Source organism: Dermatophagoides pteronyssinus, unplaced genomic scaffold (genome assembly GCF_027571235.1).
Source record: "Dermatophagoides pteronyssinus isolate colony J.1.1.1.1 unplaced genomic scaffold, Derpt_VIB-CSIC_2022.12 sq0001, whole genome shotgun sequence".
Taxonomy (NCBI): Eukaryota; Metazoa; Arthropoda; class Arachnida; order Sarcoptiformes; family Pyroglyphidae; genus Dermatophagoides; species Dermatophagoides pteronyssinus.
Window position 1 is genome coordinate 2,996,269 of NW_027461525.1, and position 15,619 is coordinate 3,011,887.

Below are 15,619 nucleotides of genomic sequence, written 5' to 3' on the forward strand. Positions count from 1 at the left end.
TGGACAATAGTTATACAAGTAGGACCTTTCGCATCTTGAACGATTTGTTAGCATTCAATGCGGATGTAGTTTCCTCCAACAATACTTTAGATGGAACACGAACTAATGCGCGGGCAATAGCGATGATAGAATAGAAAAATTTAATTATAATAATAAATTTGATTTTAATCATTATAATTAGTTCTTTCAGTTATTTTCTTTTGGTTTCTGTTTCTTTACAATTTGTGACTTTTTGTGACTCTTTTGTTAAGTTATTCAAAAGAATTTATCGTCTGAATAAGATATAAAAAGACAGAATTTGTATTGCATGTAAATGTTAGTAGACGAAAATAATGAAGGGTCGGAACTAACTATTCTTTTGTCTTCATCATAAGCTCTAATCAAAATGTTTGAAATTTTTTTTTTGTGTCAACTAAAATATTACATCAGAACAGCTAAAAGCTTAGGACTTTAACCAAATCCATCACTGAGATACGGGAAAAACATCAATGAAATCAGTGATGCTTTCTGTTAGCTGCATTTTATAATTTCAACTTTCGAATGTCGATTTCTACCGAAACTGAATTAAAAATCGATAATAATTTGAACAGAAATCAAAATAATAACTTGAATAAAAGGGATGTTTCAATATAGTAGTTTGAATAATAATGAAGTATTTCTTGTCTGTAAATATGTCATTTTCATGTAGATTGCCCATTTTCCAATTATGTGTAAGTGGTTTTGTGTAATGGTTAGTTGAAATTGAATTATTTAAAAATTGTGGTATTTTCAAAAATCTTATTGAATGGTAGATTGTTGTTGTATTTCAATTTTTTCGACAGTCATATCAGGATTCATCATTGTTGCTTCTTGTATAGCGTCAGCTAATGCACGGTCATGATCGATTGGATCACCATCCGATTGTATAGTAATTTTTTGTTCCACACGTGTTTCGACGACACCATCTTTTTCCATTTTGTACTAAAATTCGATATTAAATAAAGCAAATTTTTTTCAAATAAATGATTGTGTCTCATTTTAATTATAAAATCTCACTCTATATAAAACTTACCGTTATGGTTTCTACAGTACGTGTTTTTGATGAAATTGTTTGTGATGAAATTATATCGGCTGGATCAACATTCTCAAGACCGGGTATTGAATGAAGCTCTTCAGCTGTGATACCATTATCAGTATTATTATCATTGGCAAATTGTGGTGGTGGTGGCGGTGTATACGGTTTTGATTTAGGCTATATTTGATTGAATGATGAATTATTATTTGTTTATTCTTTTAATGAAAAAAAATCGATTGATATTTACCTTCGTTTCAGTATAAGCAACTTTACGCGTTTCAGTGGCAATTACTGGTACCGATTTTGGCTGATTTAAAGCACCGAATTTCGGTTTAACGCCCGAAGTTGCATCATCACCGCTATCACCGATTAAAGTAGCTGTAGTTATATTCTCTTGTTTATGTTTTAATTTAGTTCGTTCCTCATAGATAGATTTGGCAAGGCCATCAGAACTTTGCGTATGATAACCTTTTGTATCTTCTTCGGATGCTTCAACAATTTTCGTTGTGGTCGAACCTTTTGGTCCAGTTTGTTGGGTTGTTGAATATGCATTATAATCTTGACTATGATTTTGATAAGTTGGTGGAGATGTGGGAGTCGTCGTTCCACTCAAACGAAATCGAGCCTTTAGAAAAAAAAATTCAACAGATTAGAGTATATCATAACAAATGATTTTAGATAATAAACAATAAAAAAGGAAATAAAATTAAATGAAATTATAAAAAATTGGCCAAATTAGGAATCAAGTTGAAAAATGAAAACATTAAGCGCAATAGAGCAGAAGGAATAGAATCTTTGTCACCGAAATTGAAGACCAGAAAAGAGAAAGATCAATGATAGAGTGTTTACAAGTGATAAAATATACCGGTTCTGGTCGTGAATAGGTTGCAGTTGTTGTTGATGATGTGGTCGATGGTACAACACCCACAACTTTTGGTTTAGTTGTTGTCATCGATGTCAGAGAAGAAGGATCAAGAACTTCTTCGGTCTCATAAGTAGAACCATCTGAATTTGTTACAACACGTTTACGACTTGCATGAGTTATTTTTGGTCCATTGTAACCTTGTTCTTGTTGTGAATAGGGCTGCTGAGATGAAGATGATGATGAAAGCCGATTATTGGATAATGAATCAAAAATTGATGTTGGTTTCGGTTTAGTAGGAGGTGGTGGTGGTGATTTTAATGAACGCTGCCCTGTTGATCGATCAACATTTTGAGGCTTTGGTGATAATGCAGGCTTGGTTTTAATTCCAGATGGTGGTAATTTGGCAGATGCACCGGTAGTAGTGGTTGGTTCTACATAACTTTCTTTTTCATATTGATCTAAACTAGATGATGATGAAGAAATGGAAGATTCACTGGATAATTCTTCTAATTTAGAATCTTTTGATTGTCGAGAAAAACGACCACTACCAAAAGTATCAGGAGTTGAAATTGTCGATTTAGTTTTTGATTGTTGCTGCTTACGATCCATAGATGATGATTTTGGATGAATAGGTGATTGATGTGGGGCGGATTTGTTCATTTTGGTCATTGAGGGTTTTGTTATAGCTGCTGATGATGGTGATATTGGTGATGTTGTATGCATAGTTTTGGCTTTAGGTGTTGCCGATGATCTACTATATGGTGATTGTTCGGGTAAACCAGTTGTTTCGGGACTGTAGGTGAAAGCTAAACCGGTGAGAGGGCGTGATTGTTGGCCACTGACAGTAGGTGTGGTCGGACTTCGAGCAGCGTTCGGTGATCGAATCGCTGTTGGAGAAGTGGCGGTAGTTCGTTGGTCATTAGTTGCATCCATATAGCTAAAACCATGTTCGCGCGGGTCGATCATACGGCGGGATGATTGTTGTCCATCTTGGGGCGAATCATCATTATATGTGTATTCTCGAACATATGGAGATTTATGTGATTTACGGAAACTAAAGCTAGTGGGTGATGTTGCATTTTCATCCTGATGATGAAGATGACGTTGATCTTGATTACCATTACCAATGGATGAAGATGTCAATTTACGTGGTTCATTTGTAAAAAAATCTTCACGTAATTCTTGACGATGTTTCAATGAACGTGAAGAGTAGGGCTTAATTTTTAAATGATTTATGAACGGGGTTAATAATATGCGATTATTTAAAAGCCGTTAAGTATAAGGGGACCGTGACAATCGAAGCGTTATTTCAATATGAGACGAAACAATGAACAAACATGAAACGACCGACATAAAAGATGGTGACCGATTCGATTTAAATAAACAGGGAATAATCATGCGAAAAAAACAAAACAAAAATTCATGCAAACAAATAAAATCATCGAGACGAAAATAAAATGTCAATAAATCAATTTTTTTTTTTAAAGAAGATAAATGACAAAAATTTCACAAAAACATACCTCTTGACGATCGGATGGTGATGTTGGTGATTTTAATTTTGATTCATTTGGTGATGTTGGTGTGCGCCGTTGATCTTCAATACGTTTCATCTCCATTGGTGGCAAAACGGCAATACCACCGACCGGTTTTCGTTGATGTTGTCCTTTACGCGTTTGTTGATCATATGCTAATTCATCTGCTGCGGATGTAGGTGATGTTGGACTTGTTACACCGGATGCGGTAAATGCAGCTGAATAACGATTATTTATTGATGCTGGTATTGTTTCCATTGAATTAGTTGAATGTGGTTGTTGTTGTTGACCTTGGCGAATTTTTTTAGGTGATCGATCCAATGTTGAACTTTCATATACTGATCGTGGTGTTCCTGATATTCAAAAATGAATGAACAATAAAAAACGAGGTAAATGAGGTTTGATTCAATATAACAGTCTTTAAATACTATTTGTGAAAGTCAGATCAAGCACAATAAACAAAAATAGACACCCCGAAAAATGATACCCCAAAAGAAATACAAAACAACTCAGCATTGAATGTCGCTGAACAGTAACGATTATATAGCGAAATAGAAAAGCATTCATATAAAAGTGTAATTGAAAAAAACCAAAGCCAAAAAGAGATTTAATGAAAAGATTAAGTTCATCATCAGGATTATTCTAGCTTTCTAACGAAGAAGGATTACGTAAAGATGGGTGTGTGGTTGAAGACCGACCTTGGAAAGGATAAGATGGTTTTGCAGTAGCTACAGAAGAATCTAGTTTCCTAGATTTATAGGTTGTGGATGAGTTACGTTTTCGGCCATTATATTCGGCTTCATTGTTTGATCGATCATCGAACGGTGATCGCAAGGCAGGTGATGAACGATAGCGTTCTATGTAACTATTGCCATAAACTATGGATTCATAATATTCACAGTTTATATTGACAGATCAAATATTCGGGATTTTTAAGAAAGAATTCAATAATGGCAATGGTAACAAAAAAAGGGAAGGTGCATTTGTTATTAATAATAAGGTACACTTACCACCATCAATAGATCGGGTTGTGTTTGTTAGATGACGTGAACTAAGTGATCGGCGAAAATTAACAGCGGGACGATCAATAAGATCACTGGCCATTTTGGTCTGATAATGTGTTTTGCCCGAATAACGAAATTTTGAACCAAAACGAGGAAAAAATAATTTGGTACGTGGTGGTGGTTCTGGTTGCATTAAACGGAAAAATGTATGATGTTCTACACATGTTTTCCAAAGCCGTTTCGCTGAACGATGATTGGCCAATTTAAAACCTAAAGTGCTTTCATATTGTTCGAATTCTCCAGGACGAATTTTGATATAAAAATTGTTTCGTTTATAAGATATTTTGAGTATTTTAGGCCAAGCAAATCGATTGATGCGTAAACGATCGCGAAAAACATGCAGGCCAGAGGAAGAAACACCTATCATGATGTCCAGGCCAGATTGTTCTTTGGCCGGATGTAGATCAATACCATACATGGCTAATTTTTTTGCATTCTCCAAATATTGTATATCAGCTTCATCCGATGCCATTCCTCGATGTTGTTTATGTAATTCACAAACTTTTTCCAATAATTCGGGAGTCTGATTTGGAGCGAAATGTAATACGCTTAAATAACGACCTTGTTCATCATGTTCACTGGTATCGAAATCGCCCAATTCTGATTGAGCAAGATACGAACCAAGGATGGCATGTGTAACAAATGAACATGGAATTCGTCCGGAAAGAATATCTTTACGTATCTGAAGACAAACCAAATATCTAGTTATATCTTCATGTAATTGTGTTGGATCAGGTGGATAAAATTTTACTTCGAAACGAAGAAGCCATGAAGTATCTACATTTAAACAGATATAAATGAAACAAAAAAACATCAAATCCATAAGTTGAAAGAATAAAATAGATATGACAAATACTCACTTCGTAATTGTTTTCCGATTCTTTTTTCTAAATTGAGCCAGTTCTGAAAATGAAATTGATGAATTAAATTGCATTTCTCATAAATAGATTGAAAAAACTTTACGTACTCTTGAATCATCATTCTCACGAAATGAAAGGCCAAAATAATCTTTTTCAAGTAAATTTAGATAATCACAAACTTTATTGAATACGTCATCTCCTCGTGCATTTTTCTAAAAATGTATAAATAGAAAGATAATCAATCGATTAATAGGAAGGCCATGTGCAAAGAATAACTTACATCGACTTCACAGGTAAATTCTTCATCATCAAGTAGAATCACCTGTATGTTGGCCAAACTTGAACGGCTGCCACGTTTATTATTATTACTCAATGTTGTTGATGTTCCTGTTCCAGTTTTAGATTTTTTACCACCGCCACCACCACTGACGCCACCTGTACTACGTGATGGTGAACGATCCTGATGATGGCCATTCATATCCTGATGATGACTTATATCGGCTGTTGATGCATCTGATGTTGGCTGTTCCATTGTAATGGAATCACCTTCAGCCATTTTTTTTATTTCCTTTTAGTCGATAAAAATAACTTCCAAAAAATAAATATCTATAAACATGAATCAAAAGCAGAGAAATGTGTTAGTTTGCTTAAAAATTGTACCCTTAAATTTGGCTTTGAAGAAAAACGTGCGTACAGCGAATGGAAGGGAAAATTAATTGGGCGTCAATTCATAGATTACATATACAATTTTTAATCAACAAGCCACCTAAAAACACCATCTTAGACACAGATTAATCAACTTTATATGAATAACAAAATAGGGTCAAAACACACAAACAAACATTTTTAAATCCTCGGACAATTGCTTATAACTAACACGAATCGTCATAAACAAAAGTAAAAAAAGAATCAACTATCTATCGAGTAGGTAGACATAGGAATTAGGAACCAAGCCCACCATAATAATAATGGCAATTTTGGTTCAAGTTGAGTTGATTTTAGTTAAATGTACAAAAAAACAAAGATAGTAAATCCTTAATCATTAATTTAAAGATCAAAAAAACAAAAACAACAACATCATCAAATGAATAAGTTTGTACAATTTTTGGTATTCCATTCTAAATGCTGATAATTAAAACAAACAATTTTGCTGCCTATTTTTGGATTTGAAAAAATAATGAAAATTGAAAAAAACTGATACAAAAATGAAATTTTCAAAATTCTTGCTATAAAAGTTAATGGTATTAATTTTTCACTCATTTTTCATCTCAAATATTGATAATCCGAAACGGAAACAACACCCAATTTTATCAGAAAATAAAATAAATTAAAGTTTTTATAATGTTTTTAATCATATAATTGCAAAATTATTTTATCACATATGCGGGCTTATTTACATTCAATTGATATGGTTGATTGATTGAGCCTTGTTTTCATATATGATGGGATGTAAGTTTTATTCATTATGATGTGCGAATCCAATGAACATTATAATTATTCTATTATTATAGAAATCGAATAAAAATGTTTTGTCTGGTAAAAATTATTGGAGAAAAGAAAAAAGTTTGTCAAACATTATTTGAAAATAAATAATGATATGACATTAAAATGTCATAAACAAAACGAAAAAAATACAATTGATTCAGAAGATCAAATCAATCAAAAAAGCACGGCAGGTATCCAAAACATCAAGTTTGGTCATTTTGCCAATTGTTAGAAAAAAATGGTTAACAATGACAGCTCTGTCCTTCGCTCTCATGAGAAGTTTGAAATATTTACCGTCAACCACAATCAACCTAAATGGAGAAAGACCAAAAGTATAGATTGTTTGTTGAAACTATTTATATCCCATCATTCATCTAATTGACAATAATTTTTCATAATTATTGATGGAAAAAAAGTTATGTTTGATCATCTTGACCATTATCAATGTATTGATAACAAAATGACAGCTAAAAAACATAATCTATATGATGATATTAATAAATGAACAGTATCAATCTAATGGTTAAACTGTCAGGATTATATTGATTATTGTGTAAACAACAGAAATTGATATAATCCACATGTTCAATGTAACAATATTCATATGGTTAACACATCTAATTGTCATAGAAAATTAGGTCAAAAAAAATTGAATATAGTAACCAAAACCATGGTAATTCAAATGTGACTGTTGAACAAATTTTTATTTTTTTATTTAAATTGAATCATTTTTCTCATCAATCAATTCATTAAAACAACATTAATACAGTTTATATTCATAATCATAATCATAAATATAAAATTCTATGATACTTACCAACTAAGAATAACAAACAAACAAAAATCTTGGTAATTAATTAATGTCTTTTGTTTTTGATATCAGAAATTATCAAATTTTTTTCAAGTAATTATTTTTTTTCAACGATAACAAACTAATCCAAATTTCGAACATATGTTACTAATTAAAACTGTTCCGAATGAAATGGCTTTTTTTCAACACATTCAATTTGTTTTTCAAGCTTCTTTTCAATCACACACACACACACACAAAGACGAATATGAAAAAAAAATTCGACCACAAATGTTCGATGTATCATTATTAATTATATATAAAGCTAATTCGAAAAATTTTGAACTTTTCGAATAATCGAACAAAACAATCTATATGTTAGTGTATATGACAGGTGTAATATAACTGAACAGAAAACCAGGTGAAATTTCGAAATCAAAATATCGAACAAAGATCAGATTTTTTTTTCTCTCGTAAAGTAATGAACACCAAAAACACTAAACGGGATGAAAAATTGTTTATGTGAGAAAATTTGTTTGTGTTGTTTTGCCATACAATCTAACATTCAAGGAAAAAATTTGGATAAAAAACATTCACATGATGAAATTTAATCTAAATTATAATTTTCAAATAATAAAAGACAATTAATTTGATGCCGATTGATGAAAATTATCATGATTTATGATGATAAAAACTATACTCGTTTTTTTTGTATATTTTGTCATTCAATAAATTGATAATAACGATTATGAATGATATGATGTTTTTTCCTTTTGGTCTTAAATTATAGACGTTGTTGTTGTTCGAATCCTGAGTTTCTATTTCATGTTTTTGTTTGGAAATTTTATAATAGAGATCAAATATTCATTTTGTAGCTTTAAAGTAAATTGCCGATATTCCGTTATAATAATAAAAAAGAGAAATAAGTAAACTGGTTTGACGTTTTTAACCGATTCGATAAACACACACACACACACGTATACACAGTAACTAATTATAATGATGACAACAAATTGGCTGCCATAAAAATTCGAATTTCATGGACACATGTCAATCGATGAACTTCATTCACACACATACAAACATTGTTTCAATAATGATTATGAATAGATTTAGATCCAAAATCAATACTGACAATGGTTAAACATTTTATACACGCACATGTCACTTTGTTACCATGGATGTAACCGAAATGATTTCTTATCAGAAAAAAAATCCAAAAGATAAAAAACAAAATTCAAATCAATCAAACATAGACAAATTGAAAAGATCTATTGATAAAAGATGTTAAACATTCATGTAAATAAGTTATTTGATAACACAAACAAACATACACACATTTTTATTCTACAACAAATCAAGAAACTTACCCAAATATCGGTTTGGGTTTGGTCCAATTACAAATCTTAGCTTCTAATATTGATGATGATATTGCATCAAACAAATAAATTACTATAACTTTTTCAAACGGTAATGTTGATCATCGAATAGGGTTACATTAAATTGGATAAAATTACTTTTTTAGACACAGACACGACATAGAATTGTTCAATTTCAATAAATTAAATGTTGTCGTTGGAATCGAATGCAAATGTCAAAAGAAAGATTTGACAATAAAACAAAATGTTGATGGATATTATTATGGGATGACAACAGATTCTGTGAAAAATTAAAATATTTTAACAAATAAAAAATTTTGGTTGCGTAGCGATGATATAACAAAATTGTCGATTAAAATGACTATTAGAGAATTTAGCGAGGAAAAAACATCGGTTAGCCCATCAACATCTCGCAAAAAAAAGAAATTATGAATGCCAATCAAATAAAACAACCAAACCAGGGCGGGACACTGACTGACTTTGAGTATGGATTTTTTTTCGGTTCATGTTGTTTATATGAGCTCGTCTTTTGTATGCGTCACCACTATGCCATTTGATGAATACACGGCTATCATCTCTGGAGAGAGAGAGAGAATAAACAACAAAAGAGGAGAGTGAGAGAGAAAAAAAGATCCTGAATCTTGGATTCCAATCGTTCATACATTACAAGTTTATTAGAATAAAAACAAAAACTTTCATTTTGAAAATCAATTTTTTTTTATTTTGAAATTTTATTCAGATGATTGGGATAAAAATCGATAAATGAACAAAACTGATTATTATGATAAATAAGCTTATATAAATGATGATAAACGACGATTTATTGATCCATCTGATATCATCAATAGATCTGGATTTTCAATATTATCACGAAGTTTTTCCATAAAATGTGCAGCCAATTCTTCATCGATAGCACGAGCATCATATGATAATGACATTGTTGTTTGACTACAAATATGATAATTATCAGGTTCACCAAAGAATCGTTGTCTTGTTGCACCTACAGCCAAAATTGCAGCCTGTGGTGGATTTATCACACCGACAAAATGATCAATATCATACATGCCTAAATTCGATATGGAAAACGTGCCGCCAATAAATTCATGAGGCTGTAGTTTTCCTTCTTTAGCTTTACCAATTAATTCTTTTGAATAGTTACTAATCTCTTCTAATGAAAGACGATTAGCATTCTTTATGATTGGTGTAATCAATCCAGTTGGAGTTGCTACGGCTATCGATACATCAATTTCAGGAACTATATGTATCGTGTCTGACTCAGAATTCCATTGACAATTCATAGCGGGTGTTTGTTTTAATGCCAAGGCTGCAGCTTTGACAATCATATCGTTAAGAGAAATAGATAATGATTTTTCTTTGTAATATTTCCGCAGTTTCAAAAGACCATCCATAGAACATTTAATTCTCATGTAAGCGTGCGGTATATTGGATTTTGATTCGGTTAATCGTTTGGCTATTGTTCTGCGCATATTTGATAATTCGATGTCAAAAAATGGTGTATCCGATTTGACCAAATTCGATGAAGCTTTTGATTTTGATGATGATGGATCTTCTTTTTTAATGACGGATAAATCTTTGGGTTTTAGACCATTTTGTTGAATAAATTTAAGCACATCTTCTTTCATCATGACGCCACGGTTTCCGGTAGGTTGAACGGTTGACATTTCAATTCCATATTGATCCATTAGATTGCGTGCACTTGGACTTATTTTTATCGTGCTAAAATCTACTGATGATTTTGCGATCGTTTCCGGCCCAGATGACTTTTCTGATAATGATTCCGTTTCAACAATAGCAGAAGACTTTTCCGAAGTAACATTCAAATTTTCAGGTATTTTTACATTTTTCCAATCATCTTCTTCTCCACAAACGATGGCGATCAAGTGACCAACTTCAATTTCAGCAGAATTTTCATTGACTAAAATTTTTGCCAATATACCATCATCATCAAATTCGAAAGCAACAACCGCTTTATCTGTTTGTACTTCACAAAGAATATCGCCCGCATTGATTTTTTCGCCTTCTTTTTTGTGCCATTTGACGATAGTTCCGGCCGTCATTGTTGGTGATAAGGCAGGCATTTTAATCGGCGTTTCTATATCCCGGAACACAAAATAAATCAAAGTTCTATAAAAAAAATCAGAATAATATCAAACCAACCATCAAACAAATATTTTGTGGTAGAAATCTGTCGAAATAAATTATCTTTGGAATTCACAAGTGAAAATAATTGTGACAAATTTTTATTATAAAGACGAGATCGATTTGTGGCCAAAATCCTCATCAAAAAGGCCATTTTTATTTATTTTTTGAAAACAAAAATCAAGAATTCAAAAAGGTCATATACAAGTGGAATGATGTACATATTTCATTGTATTAAAACGAAAAATTCAGATACTTTCAACATATAAAAAATGACTTGTTTTCAACAGAAAAAAATTCGAATCAATCGGCGCTTTGTCCCATTTCAAAATGTCGATCCTTATGTTTATGTTTGTGTTTTTTCTTTTTCTTTTTCTTCTTTTTATCTTTGTGATGTCGATCTTTGTTGTTTTTATCTTTTTCTTCGCCGATTTTTAACGATCGATCTTTATCTTCTTTACGTTTCTTAATAGCCGGTGGCGAAACTAATGATTTTATCGATTGATGAAGGTAATCTGAACCGCTCGGTTCGTTAGTCGTTTTTATACAAATATGATCGCCCGATGGATCAGTTTTCATTCGGATGCTAATCGTCGGAATCGTTGATGAAGTGGCTGTTGGTAATGAATGAGAATAGGATGATGGTGTACGGACTTCACTTTCGTCACGGCCGCCGCCGCCACTTTCACCATCAGAATCAAGCAATGAATCCATATCATCCATACGGTGTTTTTTACGCTTATCACCGACTGAACCTTCTTGTTGAAGTTCACTGAAATTATCTGATGCAACTTCTGGCAACATATCTACATTTTGAAGCGTTGATTCAGAATTTGCAATAATGTTTTCGGTATTTATCTGATATGAATCAAGATTTTCTTCATTTTTTACCATCTCTGAAGGAACGGTAACTTTAGAATAATGTTGTTCAATTGGTTTATCTGCTGCCTTAATCCTATCGAATAGTTCTTCAGCAGTCGTCGGTTTAGAAATCGGAGCAGTATTTGTATTGGGAGTCAACAACGGATTCTCATACATAGAATTGTCTAAATCCATTTGGTTATGGTCGGAATTTTCATCCGAAGCTTTTTTATCTTTCAGATTCAAAACAAATGAAAACTGTAAAACCGATAAATTCAGAAAAAAATAGAAATTAGTTTAATTAAATCAAATCGAAAACTTACCTCAGGTTTAGGAAGGCATTTAGGTCGATTACGACCATAAAGAACAAAATATAGATCAACAATGGCACAACGTAATTTGAATTGACAAGAAAAATATGAATTCATAAGCGTCCATAAACGTTCGACTAATTCTTCCACATCAAGTTGATGTACTTCTTCAGTGTTGCTTGAAAACGGTGGATTATGGATTAATTTTTTCAGAGTAAAATATCGGATGGCTGGATGTGGATCTTTGATAGCAAGGTTGAGTAAAAAGTCAAGATCTTCTTTTCGTGATTCCGCACGTAGAATATCGATCAAAATTTCAATGGCTGCTTTTCGAACATCAACAAAACAAGCTGTTGAAGTATGGCAACGAAAAATTTGTGAATTCGGTGGTAAATGACCCATTTTTTGCAAATTACGAAATGCTTTTAGACACGAAACAGTTACAACATGCTTGTATGATGGAAGCAATTTATCTAGGTTGAAAAATCGAACAATTTCTTCGAGAATATTTTTTGTATCCTGAGACACAATGTCTGATAGATTGTTAGAATTGAATATAGGTGTTATAGCAACCGGAGTTACTGTTTCGGCCAATGCATCGATCATGGCCGCTCGAAAATAAGCATCACTAAACTTATTTTTCGAATTATCATTATATTTAAATAGATCGAGTAAAAATCGTAAAATCTCATGCGGACAAATACCATGATCAGTTCTTAAACCGGCCATAGCAACGATTAATGATTTTTGTATGAAATACATCTTGAAATTGCTAAAGTTATTCATTCGAACAATGTGTTGACAGGATGAAGAACCGAACATTTTTCGAAACAACTTGATCATTGTCTGCGGACCATTATATGGCGAACCAACTTTGTTGGCAACTTTTCGCAAGCAAAATGCAGCTTCACATCGAACACGATAAAATATCTGATCATTGCTAAGAATCTCTGACAACGTATTTCTTATGGATGAATTGGTAGAATAATTATCTAGTATGGCCAATGATTCAAGTTGAGCAATAATGTCACGTTCGTAACGAAGTTGATATAGCCATTGATAATCGGGTTGCTCGAGTATAACTTCACGGAGTAAATTCATCTCTGGATCAATACGAAGCCATAAAACTGGCGAATCTTGGTCCATTGCTGATAAATCCATGTCAATTTCTTCTCCCGTACATAAAGGAATTTTTTTCTTCTTATTCCGACGACTTTTCGAGTGGCAAACAATATCAAGTTTCGATACGTTATCTTCTATTTGTAGATTGTGTTTGAATGTTCCATCCAGTTCTTGTAACCATATCATCAATGGTCCAAGATATTGCCAAACACCCGTTTTATGGACATGAACCTGACGAATTTCAAGCTGTACCGTATTTCGTCGGCGGTGAAAAACAAACGATCCAGTTAATTTTACATGACCACCTTGAAATACCCATTGTTTAAGAAATGTATCAATATTTTTTCCAGTTACAGTCGAAATAGCCCAGATAAAACTACCGGTTGATGCATATAAATGATGCCATGTATTTGAATTATATTTTTGCGTAATAGCACTCTGTGCTAATGATAACATCTTATTGAATACTTGTAATAGGAGAGCACGACCAAGATAGTTTTCAAGCATACGCATGATAAGAAAACTTTTTACACGATGCATTTTATCATATAATGGTGACCACGTGTGGAAATTTTTTATATGAAAATAGTCTTTTTCGGTATAGCCTTTGTGTGAAGGATCCAATACAATCGGACGAAATTGTTGTTCATAGTTGATAACTTTATTCATAGCTTCCTTCACCTGATATCGATATTCATTATTACCAAAGGCCTTTTTGTAGTAATCATGAGCAAGAAAACCAGCGATCCCACGTACAAGCCATGAGTCCGGACATGATTGCATCGATATGAAGCATCCAAAATATTGTTCAGCAATAGCCTGTGCCAATACTTTACGGGTGGCATAAGCTTGCTCGATAATATGTTTCGAATGTAATAGGTTGATAGAAAATATTGATAAGGTAGCAAAAGCAACATATTGGGTATCGAGGTTATCAACAAATACTTGTTTATAGGTAGAATATGGATATCTTGTGTTAAGCATGTCTTCATAATATTCAAATATTCTATGCGTGTTACCGCAAGTGTCCAACAACAATGATTTTAAAGTCGGAAAACAAAAATGAACCACTTCGTGCATGTCTGGATGAACTATTGGCGTGAACTTTCCAACAACTAAACCAATGTTCGAGGCGCTAGTTGGTATTTGCAAGTGATAATAAAATCGTTTCTTTTTCTTCAAAGTATTGTGTTCGACTTCTACTAATTCTCCTGATGAGATAGCTGTATAATCTTCATGACAAGTAATCAATATGGTCCAAGTACATGACTCGGAAAAAGAGTCGACACAGGGAAACCAAAGTCGCGATAAATTGGAACGTTCATAGGTGAACATATGTGGCATATATTGATCTTCTTGTACATCGTTACGATCATCATTTGAATTATTTGTTTCTTGTACAGAAAAATATATTCCACCTTTGGGATTTTCGATAAAATACGAAATATTGACGGAAAATGTTTTTCGTTCGAGAATCAACGATTTTATGTCGGATAATTCGGGAACTTTGATGATCAATTCACCGTTGCCAAGGTCTGAATCGGTGCTTTTTATTACATCATAATGAACACTGGAAAAAGAGTCCAATTTACGAGCACCTTTTTTCTCGGATGAATGTACAATATCTGCTGTCGGTTCACTGTAAGTAAATTCGCACATATAATCGTTGATGTAAATGCAATCGATAATACATTGTTGACAATTTAGACGAATGAATGGCAATTCATCCCCTTGTGAAACGATTTGTAATTCAGTATAACCCTAAAACAAAGATATACTTAATTTATTAAGATTCGAAAAAAGAAAATAAAATTACATACAACAAGTCTTTTCGTTGGAAAATCAATGTCCAGAATGCTTAAATGTTGATGCAAACTTAATGTAAAGAAAAATATGAAATGTTATGGAAAATTAAGCGACAAATCATCTTACACTTTAAAAAGCCGATATGATTTGGCTATGAATTCACGTTTCACACTCGTGGTCATTTTGATCAAAAGAATTTCTTTAATTTAAGGATCATCATAGAAAATTTAATCAAAAAATTGAAAGACCGGGAGAAAATTGAGTCAAACAAATGATACATGGCTATGATAACAATAATGGGCATCGAAAGTCAAAATAGAAATCCAGTGC

The 15,619-nt window shown here is 32.5% G+C and overlaps 3 protein-coding genes across 7 annotated transcripts; all 3 read right to left on the bottom strand.

Annotated features, from left to right (window-relative positions):
- Window positions 1-139: 139 nt before the first annotated feature.
- Window positions 140-9,161, bottom strand: cora (erythrocyte membrane protein band 4.1 like coracle). 5 transcript variants are annotated; one of them, XM_027343080.2, is made up of 11 exons: window positions 9,021-9,161; window positions 5,656-5,943; window positions 5,483-5,587; window positions 5,376-5,418; window positions 4,462-5,292; window positions 4,150-4,329; window positions 3,440-3,804; window positions 1,920-3,134; window positions 1,302-1,679; window positions 1,052-1,231; window positions 140-960 (listed from the first exon to the last, which is right to left on the bottom strand). In XM_027343080.2, the coding sequence occupies exons 2-11, from the start codon at window positions 5,929-5,931 to the stop codon at window positions 778-780; spliced, it is 3,756 nt and encodes a 1,251-aa protein (XP_027198881.2). In that variant the 5' UTR covers window positions 5,932-5,943; window positions 9,021-9,161; the 3' UTR covers window positions 140-777. The 5 variants fall into 5 exon arrangements, with proteins under 5 accessions (XP_027198881.2, XP_027198878.2, XP_027198880.2 ...); XM_027343077.2 differs by having other exon boundaries at window positions 5,656-5,981; XM_027343079.2 differs by having other exon boundaries at window positions 5,656-5,963; window positions 9,021-9,148.
- Window positions 9,162-9,722: 561 nt separating this feature from the next.
- LOC113793572 (dihydrolipoyllysine-residue acetyltransferase component of pyruvate dehydrogenase complex-like) lies at window positions 9,723-11,363 on the bottom strand. The gene is made up of 2 exons (XM_027343621.2): window positions 11,208-11,363; window positions 9,723-11,142 (listed from the first exon to the last, which is right to left on the bottom strand). Exons 1-2 carry the CDS (start codon window positions 11,341-11,343, stop codon window positions 9,824-9,826), a joined length of 1,455 nt encoding a protein of 484 aa, XP_027199422.2. The 5' UTR covers window positions 11,344-11,363; the 3' UTR covers window positions 9,723-9,823.
- A 39-nt stretch (window positions 11,364-11,402) lies between these two features.
- Window positions 11,403-15,614, bottom strand: Taf2 (TATA-box binding protein associated factor 2). The gene is made up of 4 exons (XM_027343620.2): window positions 15,416-15,614; window positions 15,304-15,358; window positions 12,374-15,244; window positions 11,403-12,308 (listed from the first exon to the last, which is right to left on the bottom strand). Exons 1-4 carry the CDS (start codon window positions 15,469-15,471, stop codon window positions 11,493-11,495), a joined length of 3,798 nt encoding a protein of 1,265 aa, XP_027199421.2. The 5' UTR covers window positions 15,472-15,614; the 3' UTR covers window positions 11,403-11,492.
- Window positions 15,615-15,619: the final 5 nt, after the last annotated feature.

What these genes read in the sequence shown, in the direction of transcription:
- cora (XM_027343080.2), bottom strand. Translation starts at nt 5,931, where the DNA reads ATGGCTGAAGGTGATTCCATTACAATGGAACAGCCAACATCAGATGCA. An exon ending in AATTTACCTGTGAAGTCGAT is followed by an intron (nt 5,588 to 5,655) that starts GTAAGTTATTCT and finishes ATACATTTTTAG; the next exon opens with AAAAATGCACGAGGAGATGA. An exon ending in ACCATCTTATCCTTTCCAAG is followed by an intron (nt 3,805 to 4,149) that starts GTCGGTCTTCAA and finishes TTTGAATATCAG; the next exon opens with GAACACCACGATCAGTATAT.
- Taf2 (XM_027343620.2), bottom strand. Translation starts at nt 15,471, where the DNA reads ATGACCACGAGTGTGAAACGTGAATTCATAGCCAAATCATATCGGCTT. An exon ending in TTCCAACGAAAAGACTTGTT is followed by an intron (nt 15,245 to 15,303) that starts GTATGTAATTTT and finishes TCTTTGTTTTAG; the next exon opens with GGTTATACTGAATTACAAAT. An exon ending in AATGCCTTCCTAAACCTGAG is followed by an intron (nt 12,309 to 12,373) that starts GTAAGTTTTCGA and finishes TCGGTTTTACAG; the next exon opens with TTTTCATTTGTTTTGAATCT.
- LOC113793572 (XM_027343621.2), bottom strand. Translation starts at nt 11,343, where the DNA reads ATGGCCTTTTTGATGAGGATTTTGGCCACAAATCGATCTCGTCTTTAT. An exon ending in CACAAAATATTTGTTTGATG is followed by an intron (nt 11,143 to 11,207) that starts GTTGGTTTGATA and finishes TCCGGGATATAG; the next exon opens with AAACGCCGATTAAAATGCCT.